At 45.7% G+C, this 15,718-nt stretch overlaps 1 protein-coding gene across 1 annotated transcript; it reads left to right on the top strand.

The window, feature by feature from the left end:
- Positions 1-4,173: 4,173 nt before the first annotated feature.
- On the top strand, positions 4,174-7,201 carry LOC102058786 (lysozyme C, milk isozyme; the record flags this gene model as incomplete). Its single annotated transcript, XM_005442356.2, is given in 4 exon segments — positions 4,174-4,291; positions 4,399-4,656; positions 5,700-5,777; positions 7,002-7,201. Coding segments are annotated over 4 exon segments (654 nt in total), but the record flags the coding sequence as incomplete, so codon positions are not given.
- Between the last annotated feature and the right edge of the window lie 8,517 nt (positions 7,202-15,718).

The raw sequence follows: 15,718 nt of genomic DNA, 5'->3' as shown, positions 1-15,718 counted from the left end.
GACCCTAGAGCTGTATAATTACATGCTGTCACCATATTAACTTCCAGCTCCTAATCTCTCATTATGACTATGTCAGATGATGCCATAAAGCAGCAAGTTGAAGTTGTGCTGTGGCTGATCACCTGGTACCAGCAGAAAGATCAGATATGTTGTAATTAAGGTACTGCTGAGATTTATGGTTACCATGTGGGGGGCTAAGCCCTTTTATACCAAGGAAAGAAAAACAGATCCAAGGCAAAGTAGTCAAGGCTGGATATAGGGCCTGCCCAATGGCTCAGCTTTTCTCCTGGCACACAATGGTGTGTTTTTATAAAAATGGCTGGAATTACCTTCTCCATGGCCATCTACTCACTGTTTCTGAGACAGAAGCCTACGCATTCACAGGTGACAGCTTTATCAAGTGTGTTAAACAAAATCAGGAGGCTAGAAATTTTCTTTAGGAACATATTGCCCTCAGTCTAGAGTCAGGTTGGGCCAAAATATTTGTAAAATCTCAGTCTTGCAAGACAATGGGCCCATCATTTGCCTATACCAGCGTTTGTCAGTCAGAGGAGCTCAGCTCTCAGTGCTTGCTTATGCTTCATGCCTTAGTTTCACTGCAGGTGGACACGTGTAAATTGCTCCAGCAACATGTAAAACCCTGGAGAGTTTTTGAAAAGCCTGATCATTAGACAAAGGAAATAGAAAAGTTGGTGGAATGGGACCTAATTAATTATGTCTATCATACATGGAAGAAGTAAAATGCTGAAATGAACAATAAAGTAAACCTTTGTTCAGGATTAGAAATAGGCGCTTGGGACCTAATTATACACCACAATTTCTGAAAAAGCGGATCCTGCAGGAATAAATGCTCTGCAAAAATAAATCTGCTGCATAGAAAGTAATATATGAGTTAGAACACAAAGGATTTGGACTACTAACAAAAAGGTATTTAGAGACTAATACTGACCTTGGCTGTTATTCAAAGCCTACCCACTGAAAAGAAAATAATAATAGATTAATAACATGAAACATTATTGAGCAGATGATGCCAGTAGGATTGGGAACAAGGAATTATTACAGGTTTCCTCTCCTGCAGGAGGGCTCTGATGCCCATTACGGGCTACCAGAGAGCAGATTCCCCATGAGACTTGGGATCTGCAACCTTACCCCATCTCTGCTGGGAGCTGAGGTGAGAGGGTGACAGGCTGTGTGACGGAGGAGCAGTTGGTACCTCCTGTACAGCAATGGTACCTGGCTTCAGGAAACTGAGGCTGGAGGTGCTCAGATCAGGCTGTGCTCCCCACACTCAGCCTGGGTACAGTACAATGCACAGCCGCTCCTATCCGGCTGGGGCTTCCTCCTTCTACCCCTGGAAACCAAAGCCTGGGGATGGGGGCAACTGGCAGACACTGGCAGTTCAAGGAGCATTGAGCCTCCAGCATGTTTTCTGCATGGGCCAAGCATGTGGAGGACACCCTGGTTGCCTTTTACGAGTTTAAATCTAGTCTTGTTGTATTTCCGTGCCTGCAGAAGGAGAAAGAAAGAGGGATATCTTTTGTTAGTTCATTCCCAGGCTCTTAAGTCATGGGGTTAGGGCTGCAGTACTAGGCAGCCGACATTTCTGCAGCAGCAAAGATGAAAGTCAGACAAAATAATCCAAAGAAGTGCTTAACTGTGACTATTAAGTCCCAAAGGATTTATCAGAGTTTACTTTCCTCTGACTTCTAGGAGAGACTTCGGCTGAAGTCCATTAAGCAAATTAAAAAGCAGAACGAAAATAAACACAGATTAATGGAGATAGGAATTTTATGAAGAAAAGGAAACAGCCAGACCTTGTGACAAAGCTCCTGGGCTGCTATTCAGGTTTTAAGGCCCCCAGACCTTATAAATGGAGGAGATTATTCTCTTCATGTTGCCCTGCTGGTAGTCGTAAAAGACAGTTAATAGAATTTTTTTTCCCCCACTGAGAAGTCCTGTAGAAACTCAAGTAATAATATAATCCATAATGTTTCAGCTCAGTGCGTGACATGCGGCTATTTGTTCCTTTGTTTCCAGGCAGGGAATCAAGCTATAAATCTTGTAGTGACACAGATACTGTACTGGGTCTGTGGCATTTTATCTCCTGCTGAAACTGAAACCCATCTGAGCAGCTTCCCACACAATTAAGGACTTGCATGTTAGAACAACCAGGCAGGATTTATGTATTTATTACTTTGGCATCACATTTAATATTTAATCCAGAGGAGATATCACAGACATGTTTGAAACCTCATTTTGCTTGATAAAGAATACTTTGAAACCAAGAAGATATGCAAATTATGTCATTACGGAGTCCTGTTATTTATTGTCTTTAATAGTATAAATTAAAGCAAACGCTCCCATAAGGGGGAGATTCCTTCCGTTGCTCTGCTTCTAAGTGATTTTTTAATTTTCACTAGGCTTACTAGTGTTCATGGCTGAAAACAGAGAGATATCAGAATGGTAAAACAAGAGTAAATAAAGACCTCCACTTCTCTGTGTGGCCAGGCCCTGCCTGAGCTGTGAGGTGGTACCAGCTCACAGGGCAGAACTGGCTTTCCTTGACTCAGCTGAAGATACCAACATGCCAGGAGCAAGCACTGACCACCTGTACAGAAAACCTCTTGGGGTCCTCACCACAAACTGGAGGAAAATGGGCACATTCATGTTTCTTTTTACTGCCTTGACTGGAAGACCCTCTCACTGTCTTCACAGCATCTAACAAGTGTGTAATTTGTCACTTGCCTCGGCTTATTGACTGACCTATGCGCTAATTCTTGGTTTGCCACTTACTCATGGACAACTCTCTGTAGAAACTAAAAACATCTCGCACACAAATTTGCTTGAATTTTGTTCATGGGTTCCTACTTCTACCCAGCTGGAGGCATTGGAAACAGTTCTGCTATGTTCTCCATGAGAAGGTGATATTTCTGTCTGTGCAAATATCCTCCAATATGAGCTTAAAATATAAAATATACCACTGCTGGTAGGCTCACTTGCAGGGCCAGTTTTCAGGTGAAACAGAAAATGAACCTCAGAGGTCTGACCCTGAAAACGACCGCCACAGCTATGATGTTCGCTGGCTGTGCTGGATCCCAGTTCCCCCAGTGTGAGGCAGGGCTCATGGGGCTTCATCCCCAGCTGACAGGGTGGGGGAGTGGGGGTTCTGGAAGGGTGAGCAGTGGCCAGGGGACAGCCCTCTGGGATGCCCACCCAGGCCCAGCCCTGAGCCCCGTTGCTGAAGGTATGGATTCCTCTAGGTATACATGTTTGGGTTTTTTTAAGCAGCCCTTTACTGCCCTTGCCTGCAGACAATGATCACCAGAGGCAGCACTGGAGGTAGCCCTTGCCTCTGCCCCTTGCTGCAAATGGCTCTGCAGGGCTGCAGATGACTCTGGTGGCACGGGCACCTGGGTACAGCCTGCCAGGGCTGCAGGACTGCGCTGCATAGCCAGAAAGCAAATCACCTCGTAGGTTTGGTAAAAGCGGGTGCACAGGGAGGAAGAAAGGAGGGACAAGAGAGTAATAACCACAAGGAAAGGGTCTTAATTTTGTTTGTAAAGTGCAGATTTGAAGTGTTTCCTCAGACAAACACCTGGGACTTGTAGGATATGACTCACCGTGCATGCTGGTATTTGGATAAAAGGCTGATGTGCAAACCGAGGCTAAGGGTTAGCGAGTTTAGGTATGGCAATGAGGTCACTGCACATCACAGCTTCTGCTCAGAGGCTGACCAGCACTAGCGTAAGAGGCTGAGGCGTCTGAGCAGCTAAAGCATGTAACCCTTCCCTTAGTGGGTCCAATTTGTCAGCTTTCCAGTTCCCACAGGACACCTGACTTTTCCCCACTAATATAAGAAAACTGCAAAACGGCAGTGCCTGAAGCGCTCTGTTTTCCACATCTGCACTGATAAAACCTGTTTGTGTCCCAGGCTGTCCAGCATGGCCACGGTGTACGTGCACGCCTGCACACATGGGTGTGTACACCCCAACGGCAGGCGGGAGCAGCCCGGCGTCACCAGAGCCAGCCATGCCACCACCTGCTGGGGAGCTGGTCTTGGATGTCTAACTGTGCTTTATTGCCTGCTTATGCCTTGTTTTTACTTTTTGCCTTGGGGATCCCCAGTGTGCAAGGACCAGCAGCCCTGCAGGAATGGGGTCTCCCCTGCTGCTGCTACTGCTGGCCTTGCTGACTGTGGCCACCAAAGCCAAGGTGTTCAGCTAGTGCAAGCTGGCTCACGTGCTCCAGGAAGAGGGGCTGGATGGTTACAGGGGCTACAGCCTTGCTAACTGTGAGTTTCAGTCCCCTGTCTCCCCACGGCCTTTCCTTCCTGGCTGCTGCCATGCCCATGGCTGGCAGCTGTGGCATAGCCTGAGTGCCTCTTCTGCTCCTGCCCAGGGCTCTGCATGGCTTTTTATAAGAGCACCTTCAACACGGCAGCTCAGAGCATCAAAGGGGATGGCAGTGCCCACTACGGCATCTTCCAGTTCAGCAGCCAGCTGTGGCACACCAGTGACCGCAGACCCTCAGACAATCACTGCAGGATGGCTTGCAGGAGCATGAAAGCACTGCCTCTCCAGGGCCAGCCGCAGAAGAAGCAGCCTGAGGCCTCCCTCTCTGCCCAACTTCACTCCCTGGCCAAAATGGAGCTGGGGGGCATGTGGAGCCCAACCTGGGCAACTCAATGCCTGTGGCCACAGGAAGTTGAGGGTGATGAATGTCCAGGTCCAGCTCCTCTTTTGATCTGTGCAGGGTGTGGGTAGCCCTGCTGACTCCTGAGGCAGTGGAATGAGAGGCCACAGCCATTGCCAGAGGTGTTTCTTCCAAGCAACATAGTGTTGTTGCCCCCAAGCCTTCTCCAGGGTTTCACCTTGCACCTCTTGGCCAGCTCCCTTCCCTTGTTCCATATCCATCCTTTCCTCTCCTGGGGCACTAGGGACCCCAGGGCTCTCTGGGTGTTTTGACTGTGGGTGGAAGATAGGCAATCGTGATTAAGGTGGGTTATGATGTGGGGCTGGATGAGATAAATGCACCCCCCTGGTTGTGGAGTAGTCGGGAAAGTGATCACCCAAGGCTGGTATTACTTCCAGGCAGGTCCAGGTCTTGCCTCTGGGTCTGCCAGCAGTGGGGACCTCCCAGGCACACATGGGAAGGGTTCTGCTGTATCTGATAATCAGATATCCTGCTATATGAGAAAACCCAAGGTCTAGAAGGCTGGGGCTAGACCTCCCGTTCCTGTTCAGACCAAAACCTCCTTTTCCAGATAGGTAGAAAAGCTCCCTAATAGTTGGGGGGGTTTTTTATTATTTATTTTGTTTTATTTCTCTAATAGCAGAACAGGCAGGAAAGGATTGAAATATCATAAGCATAGATGGGTCTGCCTCCCATTTCCCTCCTCTCCTTCCATCTCTCTCTTACATGTGATTATAGAGGGAGGCACACCAGCATTTTCAGGGGGAAATGTGCATTTATGGTTGTTGCTGGCATGCAGAAGCAGATGAGGGTTCCTGCCTGGCAGCATCCAAGCACTTGAGGATGATGGCAGCCTAGCAGTGGGGAGAATGAACAGCATCCAGCCCCACACTGATACCCAGGGCTGCTCAAGTGCCCAGCCCTCGCTACACCCAGTGCAGAAATCTGCTCTGGGCAGGTGTCCTGCCCTCAAGCGAGCTCATGGGACTGTGCTTCTCTCTCTGCAGATCTGCTATTTAGTAACATAACTGATGACATAATCTGTGCCAAAAGAATTATGTTAAATCCACAAGGAATGAATGCCTGCTAAGGGGCTTCAGGGACAGTTTCTTTGACAGGGCTCATGTGTGTTTCTGGAGGAGCATGGAGGAGCATGACTGCCACACAAAGGCAGCACAGACACACCAAAGAGGAGGAACCACAACTTCAGTGCTTTGCAGATGGGTGGGAATGGAGAGGCAAACTTGCACTGCCTCAGCCTCTGCAAAGCATCTCACAAGAAAGACTAGGGAGGAAGGAACAGAGAAAAAGTGTTCCAGAAAACCATCTCGGGTGAAAAATAAATGATTGGTAAATAGTCCATCAGGTACTAGGTTAGCCCTTGAAAATTTCTCTGATAATACTTTCTAAGTCCTTCAGAGTGCTCCTTCCCCCACTTTTTGCTGTCTCTCAGCTGGAAGCACCTAGCATGGAAGCAATTCTTCCCACAGCATCTGGGAGCATTAATCACTGAAATCCTGATGAATCTATATGACAGCCCTTGCTTGGTGTAGCTCTGAACCAACCCTGGGACTCCAGGCTGCTAGAACATAGGGAGCCTGTAAATGGGGAGTAATCAACAGGCTAAGAAAATAGAAGTGGGGGTAGAAGACAATTCCAATGATCATATAAATATGTGGTTATCTGAAGTCCCAAGGCATTTTGTGCAAAAATAGTGGTGTTAACCACTGCATCCTGAATACATTCCAAGTTGAGGGGCAAGATTCTACCTTCAGATTCCCCCTTCCTCCTCGCCACCATTGCTGTTGGACTCATTAGCCTTCTGTGCTTCCTGTGGTGGGCTGATGCAAAGCCTGGCTCACTGCAAAAGCAGCAGCATTTCTGAGTAGAGGTGAGGTAAGTAATTTGTGTGACATACACAGTGAGCAGGCTTAGGGACCCTGTGGTGAGCACTGCTGTGTGCAGTGGTGAGCATGGTCCGCTGTGCCTTCAACGCTGTGCTCAGCTGTAATGTCCCAGTGGAGGAGGGACCCTTGCAGTGGCAGAAGGTGGCAGGACTTGCCATTGCAATTCATTGTTCCCAGCCAGACTTGGAGACAGCTGAGGTGGCATCAAGGGACAGTGATGGCTGCACTCCTCAATGTGAGATGCTCAGCCAGAGTTGGAGGGTCTGCAAGTCCTTCTGCGGGGCTGGTGATGGGAGGTCCCTCATTAGGGAAGACCCTACGAAACACAGAGCCTGCTTGTATTGGGTATGAATTATATCAGTCTAGTACCTAAATAGGCTCTCTTTGCTTCTTTTGTCCTCAGGGAAGGCTGGGCAATGCACTTCAGGGGACGAGACCTGTCTGAGTGGGTGGAAGGATGTGACCTGCGAGAAAGTCCCCAGCTCAGCTCCTCTGCAGCTGATGGGGCTGCCTCTACTCTTCTGCAAGGGGAGGGCTTCCCCCTTGCTGCACAATACTTCTCAGTTAGTATTTGCAAACCAAATACATTCAACAAGGTATAAACTAACTAACAATATAGCATGTTTTTTTTTAAAAAAACAACAACAACAAAACAACTAGACTTTCCATTTTTCCAATGTGATTTAGGGTTCAGTCCCGAAAGACTTTCCCCAGGGTTTTTTTTTGTACATGTTTGAATGGGGCAAGGGGCTGAGGGTCAGGAGCTGGGTAAACAGCAATAGCCTTGGACACAGCTGATTTCTCTGGAGTTTTCAAAGCAAATGAAAAAGAGAAGACCTCAAAAAAAGGATGCAGATTTGCAAGGTTTCCAACACCTCTTATTTATCTATTTGAAATAAAAATGTAGCAAAATACAGCCCAGAATCTTACTCGGTAAAACTTGTATCTGCTCAGCAATGTAAGCTGTTCCTGTGGAAAGCCAAAGTGCTGCACAGCCCTTTCATGACTCTCAGGGCAAAGGAGGCACGCAAGCTCTCCTGCCCACGGTGCAGCTTGTGCTGTAACTGGCCAGTCCTGCAGCTAGATCTCTACAGCAGTCCCTAGCTGTGCATGAAGCTAGCCCTGTGCTGGCCATGTTCCTCCACCATGGAAAAGCCACAGTGCAGTGGAAAGAGATGTCTGGTCTACACAATTGGCTGTGACTCACAGCTGGGAAGATTTGATGCAGGGCCAGAGAGGGTTAAAGAAAAACGGTGGTGGGGGTGGCTGTCACCACAAATGAGTATTAGCTCTGTCTGCTGGGTTTTTTTGAATGCTTGGGAAAGTACAAGAATACAAAGGAGTATTTTTGTATTATGTTGTGGTGGCTGTTCTTGCATTTAAAGGAGAAAAGAGAAAAAAACCCGGAGCAACATATTTGTTGTCAGTAGGCTGGGTCTGAATCAAAATCTTACCTTCGGACACTGCTGAGCTTTGAAATCCAAGCCTAGGTCTAGAGATGTAAGTCACTGGTGGATGCTTTAAATGTGTGATGACTGTCACTTCACCAAAAAAATTTCATTCATGTCAAAATGCCAGATCCTAACAGAAAATATAATCTTTGGAAGATCCTATTCATTCTTGTTCTGAAGAAAATCTAGAGCAATTTCTATACAGTACCAGGAATTGAGGCCAAAATTTTCATCTGTGGCTTAGTTGCCCATTTTTTGTGTTTTCTGGAGATGGTGGATATGTCAAATATTTGAATGTTAGTGCTGGGGTCCTAGAGCAGATGCAGAAACACAGAGGAAGTGTGTTTACTGCTGGATGTGGTTGGCAGCAGTTCTGTCAAACCACATCCTATAGCAGCTCTGGTGTCTTCCTCAGCAGAATACAGAGTTGACTCATGGCAGAGCTCTGAGGACACAGGGCAGCTGCCTTGTGTAAGGTGTGACAATCTGCCTGTCCTTTCCTTTCACTTAAGGTGAAAATCTAGGTGTCCAGCTTCACTTTTACTTAGAAACCAAGTAAGGAATTGGCTTTCAAACACATCCATCCAAAATCCCAAGAAAGGCAGACAGTGTGTTTTCCTTGTTTTCTTGATGAAAGCAAATTTTCCGTTTATTTCTAGGAGGTGGCATTTGCAGGGGAAATTTAGTAATCCTTATGAAAAAACAGTATCCCCCTAACCTGCAGCCCCCCTGGTGACATGAGGACTGCAAGTAATCTGGCACGCTGTCATGTCTGAGCACCGTAACTACATGAGGACCTTGCCAGCACACATGGACAACAGGGATCATGAGATCATCTATAGGCACATTTTAGAGGAAGAAGAAACCTCCTACTAAGATAGAAACAAATTAAATAAAGGGCCTGGTCCTGTTTCCCCATCAATTTAAAGGAAGTTTTGCCACCGTTCTTAAAAGTAAACAGAACTGACCTTGTAGCGTGTGTCATCAAACAGCTCCAGAATGCTTGAGAGTATTTCAACACTTCCATTATATGCCCTATCTTTCAAATTTGGACATAAATATTCACTTGGCAGAAATCTCAGCCTACAAGCAAATTAGATTTGTTTTTAACATTTTTTCCACTCACAAAGGAAAAATAAAAGAGAGAAAGAGCTTTTCTTGAATGTTAAGTTACTGCTGTTATGCAATAACATCTACATTTTCTCACTACTGTACCCTAAAAAATGAATTTAACATTAAAAATAATTAATTAATTGATGCTGCAATCACTATTTTCAGGTGCAAGGGAGGCAAGCGATGCCAGGGGATCAGCCAGCAGCCAGGAAGCCACTGCTAGAACAGGCTGATGTGCAGCTTGTGGGCCATGACAGCCTGCAAGCCATCGGGCCATGGATCAGGGCACTGAGAGCAGAGCTGTGTGTGACCAGAGCTGCTGGCTGATCACCTGCATGCATGGGGATGGAGTAAGGCAGCTGGGGCTGTTGGAGTCAGTGTTATGTACCACCACAAAACCCAGCTGTGTGTCTAACCAGCCTTCCCTACAGTGAAGCTGGGGGCTTTGCTGTCATTTTCTGCAAAGCTCTTTGAGACCAGATTATCTGTGTAGCTGCTATAGCGACTTGAAAGTGTTCATCTGAGGTCTATGAGGTCAGAGAGGAGAGCTGGTCCTCTGCTCCATGATCTCATCCATGATCTCCAGCTCCACACCCCCAACTCCAGTGAACAAAGCCAGGGGTGCCAGATCCAGCTGCACTGTGGACGCAGGAGACATCCCAGAACACCAACATGCCCCTGCCACAGGTACCACCATAAATTTAGTTCCTTTGTTTACTTTGCTACCGGCCAAATGCCACTACCTTCTTCCAACCTGAGTATGTAGCCAGATTTTTGGATCCTGAAGATTATATTTATTAAGAGAAGAAACTGAAGATTAATTTAGCTGTTTCCTCAATGCAATCCCCTTTCTTTAAAGACTTATAGAGTGTACCAGGCACAGGGCAACTCATGCAACCAGGGAGAATTATTTGCTCTCAATTCAAAATGAAACTTCTGGTACCCTCCCAAATTGCTCCTTCTGTCAAAGCTGCTTTGTGTGGTCTGTCATGCTGGCTGCCAGCCTGATCTTCTCTGCATCTGCTTCTGGGCTGCCTGCATCCTTCTCTTACACACCCAGACATGCACCCCACCATCACTGGTCCCCTGCATGTGCAGGCTGGGGGCAGGTACTTGCCATCAGCCATGGAGCAGCTTCTCTCCAGGCTGTGCTCCCTGCCTGCTGGTGTCCTGCTGTTACAGCTACTGATCCCGGAGCTTACAAAAAGAAACATAATTGTTTTTACACAGATCCTGAAGGATGGACTGGGAACTTCAGTGTAATTTAATCTAAACCAGGATAAGACAGTAAATATTGTTGTGTTTGCATAAGGGTGAAGTAGGGTGAGTAAAGCAGAAGATGCTGAGGAAAGAAGCACCTGTATGATTCACAAGAAGAAGAAGAAGAAATGTTGAAAAGGTACAGTTTCATAGCTTGGCCACCTTCACTGAAAAATAATACACCGTTAGAGCGACTCAGGAATCTCTTTAATCCTTTCAAACAGTTTCTAAATCCTCACCTATATTCATGGCCTGTGCTTCTGTGTCAGTGATGTTAAACAGGGGAACCCAGTCCCATGCACTCAGCTGTGTGGAGCCAGTCTAGCACAAAATCAGTGTTTCTGTTCACTACTGCTATCTCCAAGAGATCTCTCTGGGACTGAGAAGGTCCTCCTGGTGGCCTGATCAAAAAGATCAAGGGATGATGTGATTACAAAGCATAAGCACTGTCATGGGCAGAAATCCTGGGCACAGCAGAGCTGTTTAATCCAGGGGAGAAAAGCATAACAAGAACCAATGGCTGGGACTTATCTCCAGGCAAATTCAACTGATAAATGCATTATAAACTTTTAATCAGCGAAAGGAGCTTAACAACCAGAATAAACAAGCAGAAGAAATGGTGGCTTCTCTGGCTCTTGACATTTTTCAACAGAGACCAGATGCTTGTCTGGGTCTGCAATGGTAGAAGGCAGCTCCTGGGGCTCTGCCAAAGGGGACATGGATGAAAACCTTCAGTCTGGTGTCAGCAACAGCAGCTCACTCGCCCTCAGGCTAGATCAGGCTCAGATTTTACCCTGCTCCAGATCAGCTTTGTGACACTTGCCATCCCTCTCTTGATGACACAGCTTGCCATCTCCAGCTATGGTCCACAGCTTATTGCCCCATCCTCAGTACCTGCTGCATGTCCTGCCTCCATGGAGTGGAGCCCAGTGTCATTCTATGGGGACCAGCCTGTCACTTTGCCTCTTGCTGCTCTGTCTGAACCTTTTACCCACCAGCCGCAGGGTAGGGAGAGGGAGAGATGGTCAGTCTCGCTGGTGCTGGCAGGGTCCCATAGACTCCTAAAGTGGGGCATGGGGGAAAGACCATCCAGGATGGTCTAACAGCTAACAGCTGGGAGTGGGGGAAGTCTTAAGGGTAAGTCCCTGGGTTCAGTATTTTTGTCTAACTTGCATAGCAGTGGGAAGTATCATTCACGTTTTAGATCTCAGACATTGTAATTGAATTTCCAAGGCTATTAGATAATGGGTAGAGTGTGGCTTTACTACAAGAGCCTTGAAATTGAACCTGGTCCTTTTTTCCTGAGTATCAGTGCCTTGCTGAAAGTGTAGACTTTCTAATGCTAAGGGGTGTGCCACCGTGTAGCTCTCAAAAGGTATTTGAAAATCACATTTGGCACTTAGTGAGGAAAAGATGATCTAATGGACTCTTCTGGCCCAACGTCTATGAATCCTTTCACAGTCTCCCAGGGCACCCAGTGTGTGTTTGCTCATGACCCTTCTGCAGCAGCGGTGGACAGGGACTGCTGTTTCTGTGGGGAACATCATCCCTGTCCGCCTCAGCCCATCCTGCTGTCCTGCCCCAGGTGCTGATTCCCACTTGGCTGGACCATGCCCTGGCTCCCTCTAGCTGAGACCCCCTGGGCTAGTGCAACTGTGGCTGCTGCGAACCATCTCAGGGAAATTACTTTAGATTTGTGCCAGAGTCATTTCTCCCTAAAGGTTGCAGGACACTTTCTTTCATGAGCTGCTTTCCACATGCTGATCTTTTTTTAAGTGTTCTGGGCTGAGGTCATCCATGCTAGTCTCAGCTAGAGGAGTAATCTTTGTGGAAACTTTGAACAAAATCCCTTCAGCATCTTTCAAATTGTGGGAAAGTGGTAAAATAGACTTTTATAATTGTTAAAAGGATAATCAGTTCTTTTGGCAATGCTACAAGAAAATAGATGATGTTGAAAGGTTAGCAGTAAGGCAATCCTTTTAGGGGGTTTGTACTGTGCTTGGTTGAAGGGACCTACCGTGGCCAGGGTAGATGTCTGCTTTAACTTTTAATTAAGACAAGGAAACTCAATTCATAGGCAACATTACTACATAGTTTTACTGGATTTTACACAAGACAGCAGCTCTGTGATGGCTGTTGATATTTTCATGAAGGTGTTTGTAAATGGAATAACAATCACATATCTGCTATTAGAATAATTCAAACTACAAATATATTAAAAAATCCAAGCATCAACCTCATTCTCTTAATTGCTTAATGGTGGGATACAAAACAATCCTTGTAGAAAAAAAGTAAATAGAATTTACATGTGAGATTGTCAGCAAAGGCTGATTTTCTGCACTGATCTGTACAGTCTATGCTGGTATTGTGTGCTAACCGAACCCCTTTGTAGACATGCTGCTCTTGCATTGCACTCTGGTGCTAGTTAAATAATGGTCCCATGGAAGATAAAACTAGCCCCATATACATCACCCAAGGATGTTTTTGTTCTTTAAAGCTACTAAACATAGTGTAGACAAAATAGAAAAGAATCAGAATTTCTGTGCCATAATTGAACTCTATAATTAAAATAACAAAGAAAGCAAAGTGCAAAATGTGATGCTGTTGCAGCATATGTCATAGCAGCAGTGCACACGGCAGTTCCAGTTTTATGGTTAAATCCATAATAGACATTTCTTTGTTGGGAGCAGTATCATCTGGAGCTTAAAATGTGCTGGTGATGCCTTCATGTCAGCATTTTCTGATTATTAACAATTTCATTGTGCTGCTCAAAGTTGGCAATATTTTGTATTAAAGTTCTGCTACTATGAGTTTTGCTTGTGTTTTACTAAAGAGCATTATAACACAGACCCTCAGGGGAAATTCCATTCCCCTTATTAAAAAATTGTGGCTATTTTATTTTTCTTATCTCTGCCATCCATTTCCTTTTGTTTCTCAATGCATTGCTGCAAATCACAAAGACATTTCCTTGTCTGCTTTACTTTGGACCCCTTTTAATGAAAGCTCCTACATAATCAAAGTCACAGGATTCATTTGATGAAGTGAACTGGTTTTGCTGAAGGGTCACAGTTGGAGATTTAGCATTTCAGAAAAGCAAAAGATCTAAAGGCAGGAGAAATGGACAACAGTTTTTACAAGATATCAGATAAACATGCAGTAACACAGAATGAAATTCAGTTCTTACAAAGCAGAACAGCTCAGTGTGATCTGTCTTAACTACGACCAGGTGATCGGAGCCAGCCTCCCTGCAGAAAAGTGAGCCTCACTTCCTTTGCCTCATTAGTCTGTTTTCTGTGGCATGATGTCATGTCCAGGAGGTACTTTGTACTCACTGATGCAGGGCTACAAGGAGTGGTGTAACTTAAGAGAGAGAAAAACATGAGAGCAAAAACATTTCCCTGTTCCCTTGCTTGTAGATACTACTCAGGCTGCTGCTCAGCAGGCAGCAGGAGATCAGACTTTCTGACCAAGAAACAGTGGTCATTGCCAATTTGTTTTCATCAGGAGCAAAAAGTCTGAATAGACAAAGTTTCTCAAGAAACAGAAAGTTCTGGTAAATGTCTGTGTAAAACACATTTTCCTGACGTTGTCAATGCGAAGTATTTTGACATTGTCAAACCAAAAGGCTCTGTTTGGTTGTGTCCCCTTGAACGGCTGCTGCTGCTTCTAGGACCTGTCATTCAGGTTTCTCATGTCCCCAGCTTGCATCTGAGGGCCAGGCTCCTCACGGGGCTACATGTCACCATGTAAGCTGTGACCAAACAGCCCACAGACAGCTCTCCCCATCGGAGGGGCTGCATGAGCATTGGAAGAGGTCTTCCAGGAAGAGTCCTCATCAACATCATTGTCAAGCAGATGCCAGACACACATCCCACTACAAGTTCAACAAGCTTAAAAGTCTTGTTCTGAAGAAGATTGAAACAAAATGTTTTATTTTATTTCCCACCTAAATTCAATAGAAAAGTGCTCACTAGAAACACCTTTTTGGCCCTAGGATCTAAGCTGCTGCAAAGGGGCACAGCCCAGGATACCTGGGTCTCAAGAGGAGGCAGCTCAGGGAGTAGGAGATAAGCAGTGGGGCCATTGGTGTCAGCCTTAGACTTTTTCATGTGGACTGCAATGCTGCAGTCTTTTAGGCAGAATTAAGCAGTTAGAGTGGGATTCAGCTCTGCTTAAAGTAGACACCTCTCGCCTGTTCAGCTGAATAATATGCAGAGCTCCTTGGACTCAATAGAGTGCTTAAACACAGGCACCAAGAGACATTGGAGCTATCAGGAGGTTTCCTGTGTAGCCTCCAGCTGCAGATCTGCGAGCATGCATTTCTCTGCAGGTCCCGCACGATACCTCCCCACCAGTACAGACTCCTCAATATCCTAGATCATCTTCAAGTGGCACTAGCTGGACATATTTAGGAATTGACTCAAACTCTGTTGACCACATTGACTGGATGTCTATCGACTATGATGAGAGTTTAGATATCTAGTGTTCAGACACCTACATTTAACTGCCTGCATGTGGGTGGCTAAATCCTATACTGAACTCAGGGCAACTGTACCAGAAAAAACAGTCAGCAACCCAAACCACTGCAAGAAGAGCACTCACAGGTTAGAGTGTGACTTGAATGAAACACTGTCATTCCCCTCCAAGCAAAGAGCTGCCTCTGGATTTTGCTTAGTTTTTTCCCCCCAAAGGACCTATTTGATCCTACTGTGGGGTTTTTTCCTACATATTGTACAGAGGAGGGTTTTAGTAAGGGTTTTAAGCTGATGGCGCTCTGACTTGCTTAATCTGTTCCCTGTTCAACACGCCGTGTCCTTCAAAACGAGCATGCAGGTTTGTGAGAGGCATACCTCTGGCACAAAATTAATCAAATGCAGAGGTCAAGTTCTGCAAAAGTAGGTGGTTCCCTTGAAACATACCTTTGAGTCTTCATCATTCTTGCCATAATTTCCAAAGTTTGGACTTCTCAAAATTTGCCATGACTAACTTACATTTACACTAATCAGTGTGTAAGTCAAGAAATTGCAATTTTCTCCTCCAAGACAGATGTAAGCAGTGAATGAGCTGCTAACATCTCATTACACGCAACGATGTCATTATGTGGAAAGTAACACAACAAGGATGCCTGAAGCAAGATTTTTAGCCACTGAGATCTGAGAACTTGGTCATAAAATACTGACTCAAATTGAAACAGTCAGGATGAAATTCAGTGCTTTAATATCAGCAACTCAGACACTACTATGCTGCATGGGCTTGTCGTTCTCCTTGTTTCTTTAACATACTTAAATTGTGTTG

This window comes from Falco cherrug, chromosome 4 (assembly GCF_023634085.1).
Source record: "Falco cherrug isolate bFalChe1 chromosome 4, bFalChe1.pri, whole genome shotgun sequence".
NCBI lineage: Eukaryota > Metazoa > Chordata > Aves > Falconiformes > Falconidae > Falco > Falco cherrug.
Note: the sequence above shows the minus strand (reverse complement) of the source record. Positions and strands in the feature narration are given on the sequence as shown.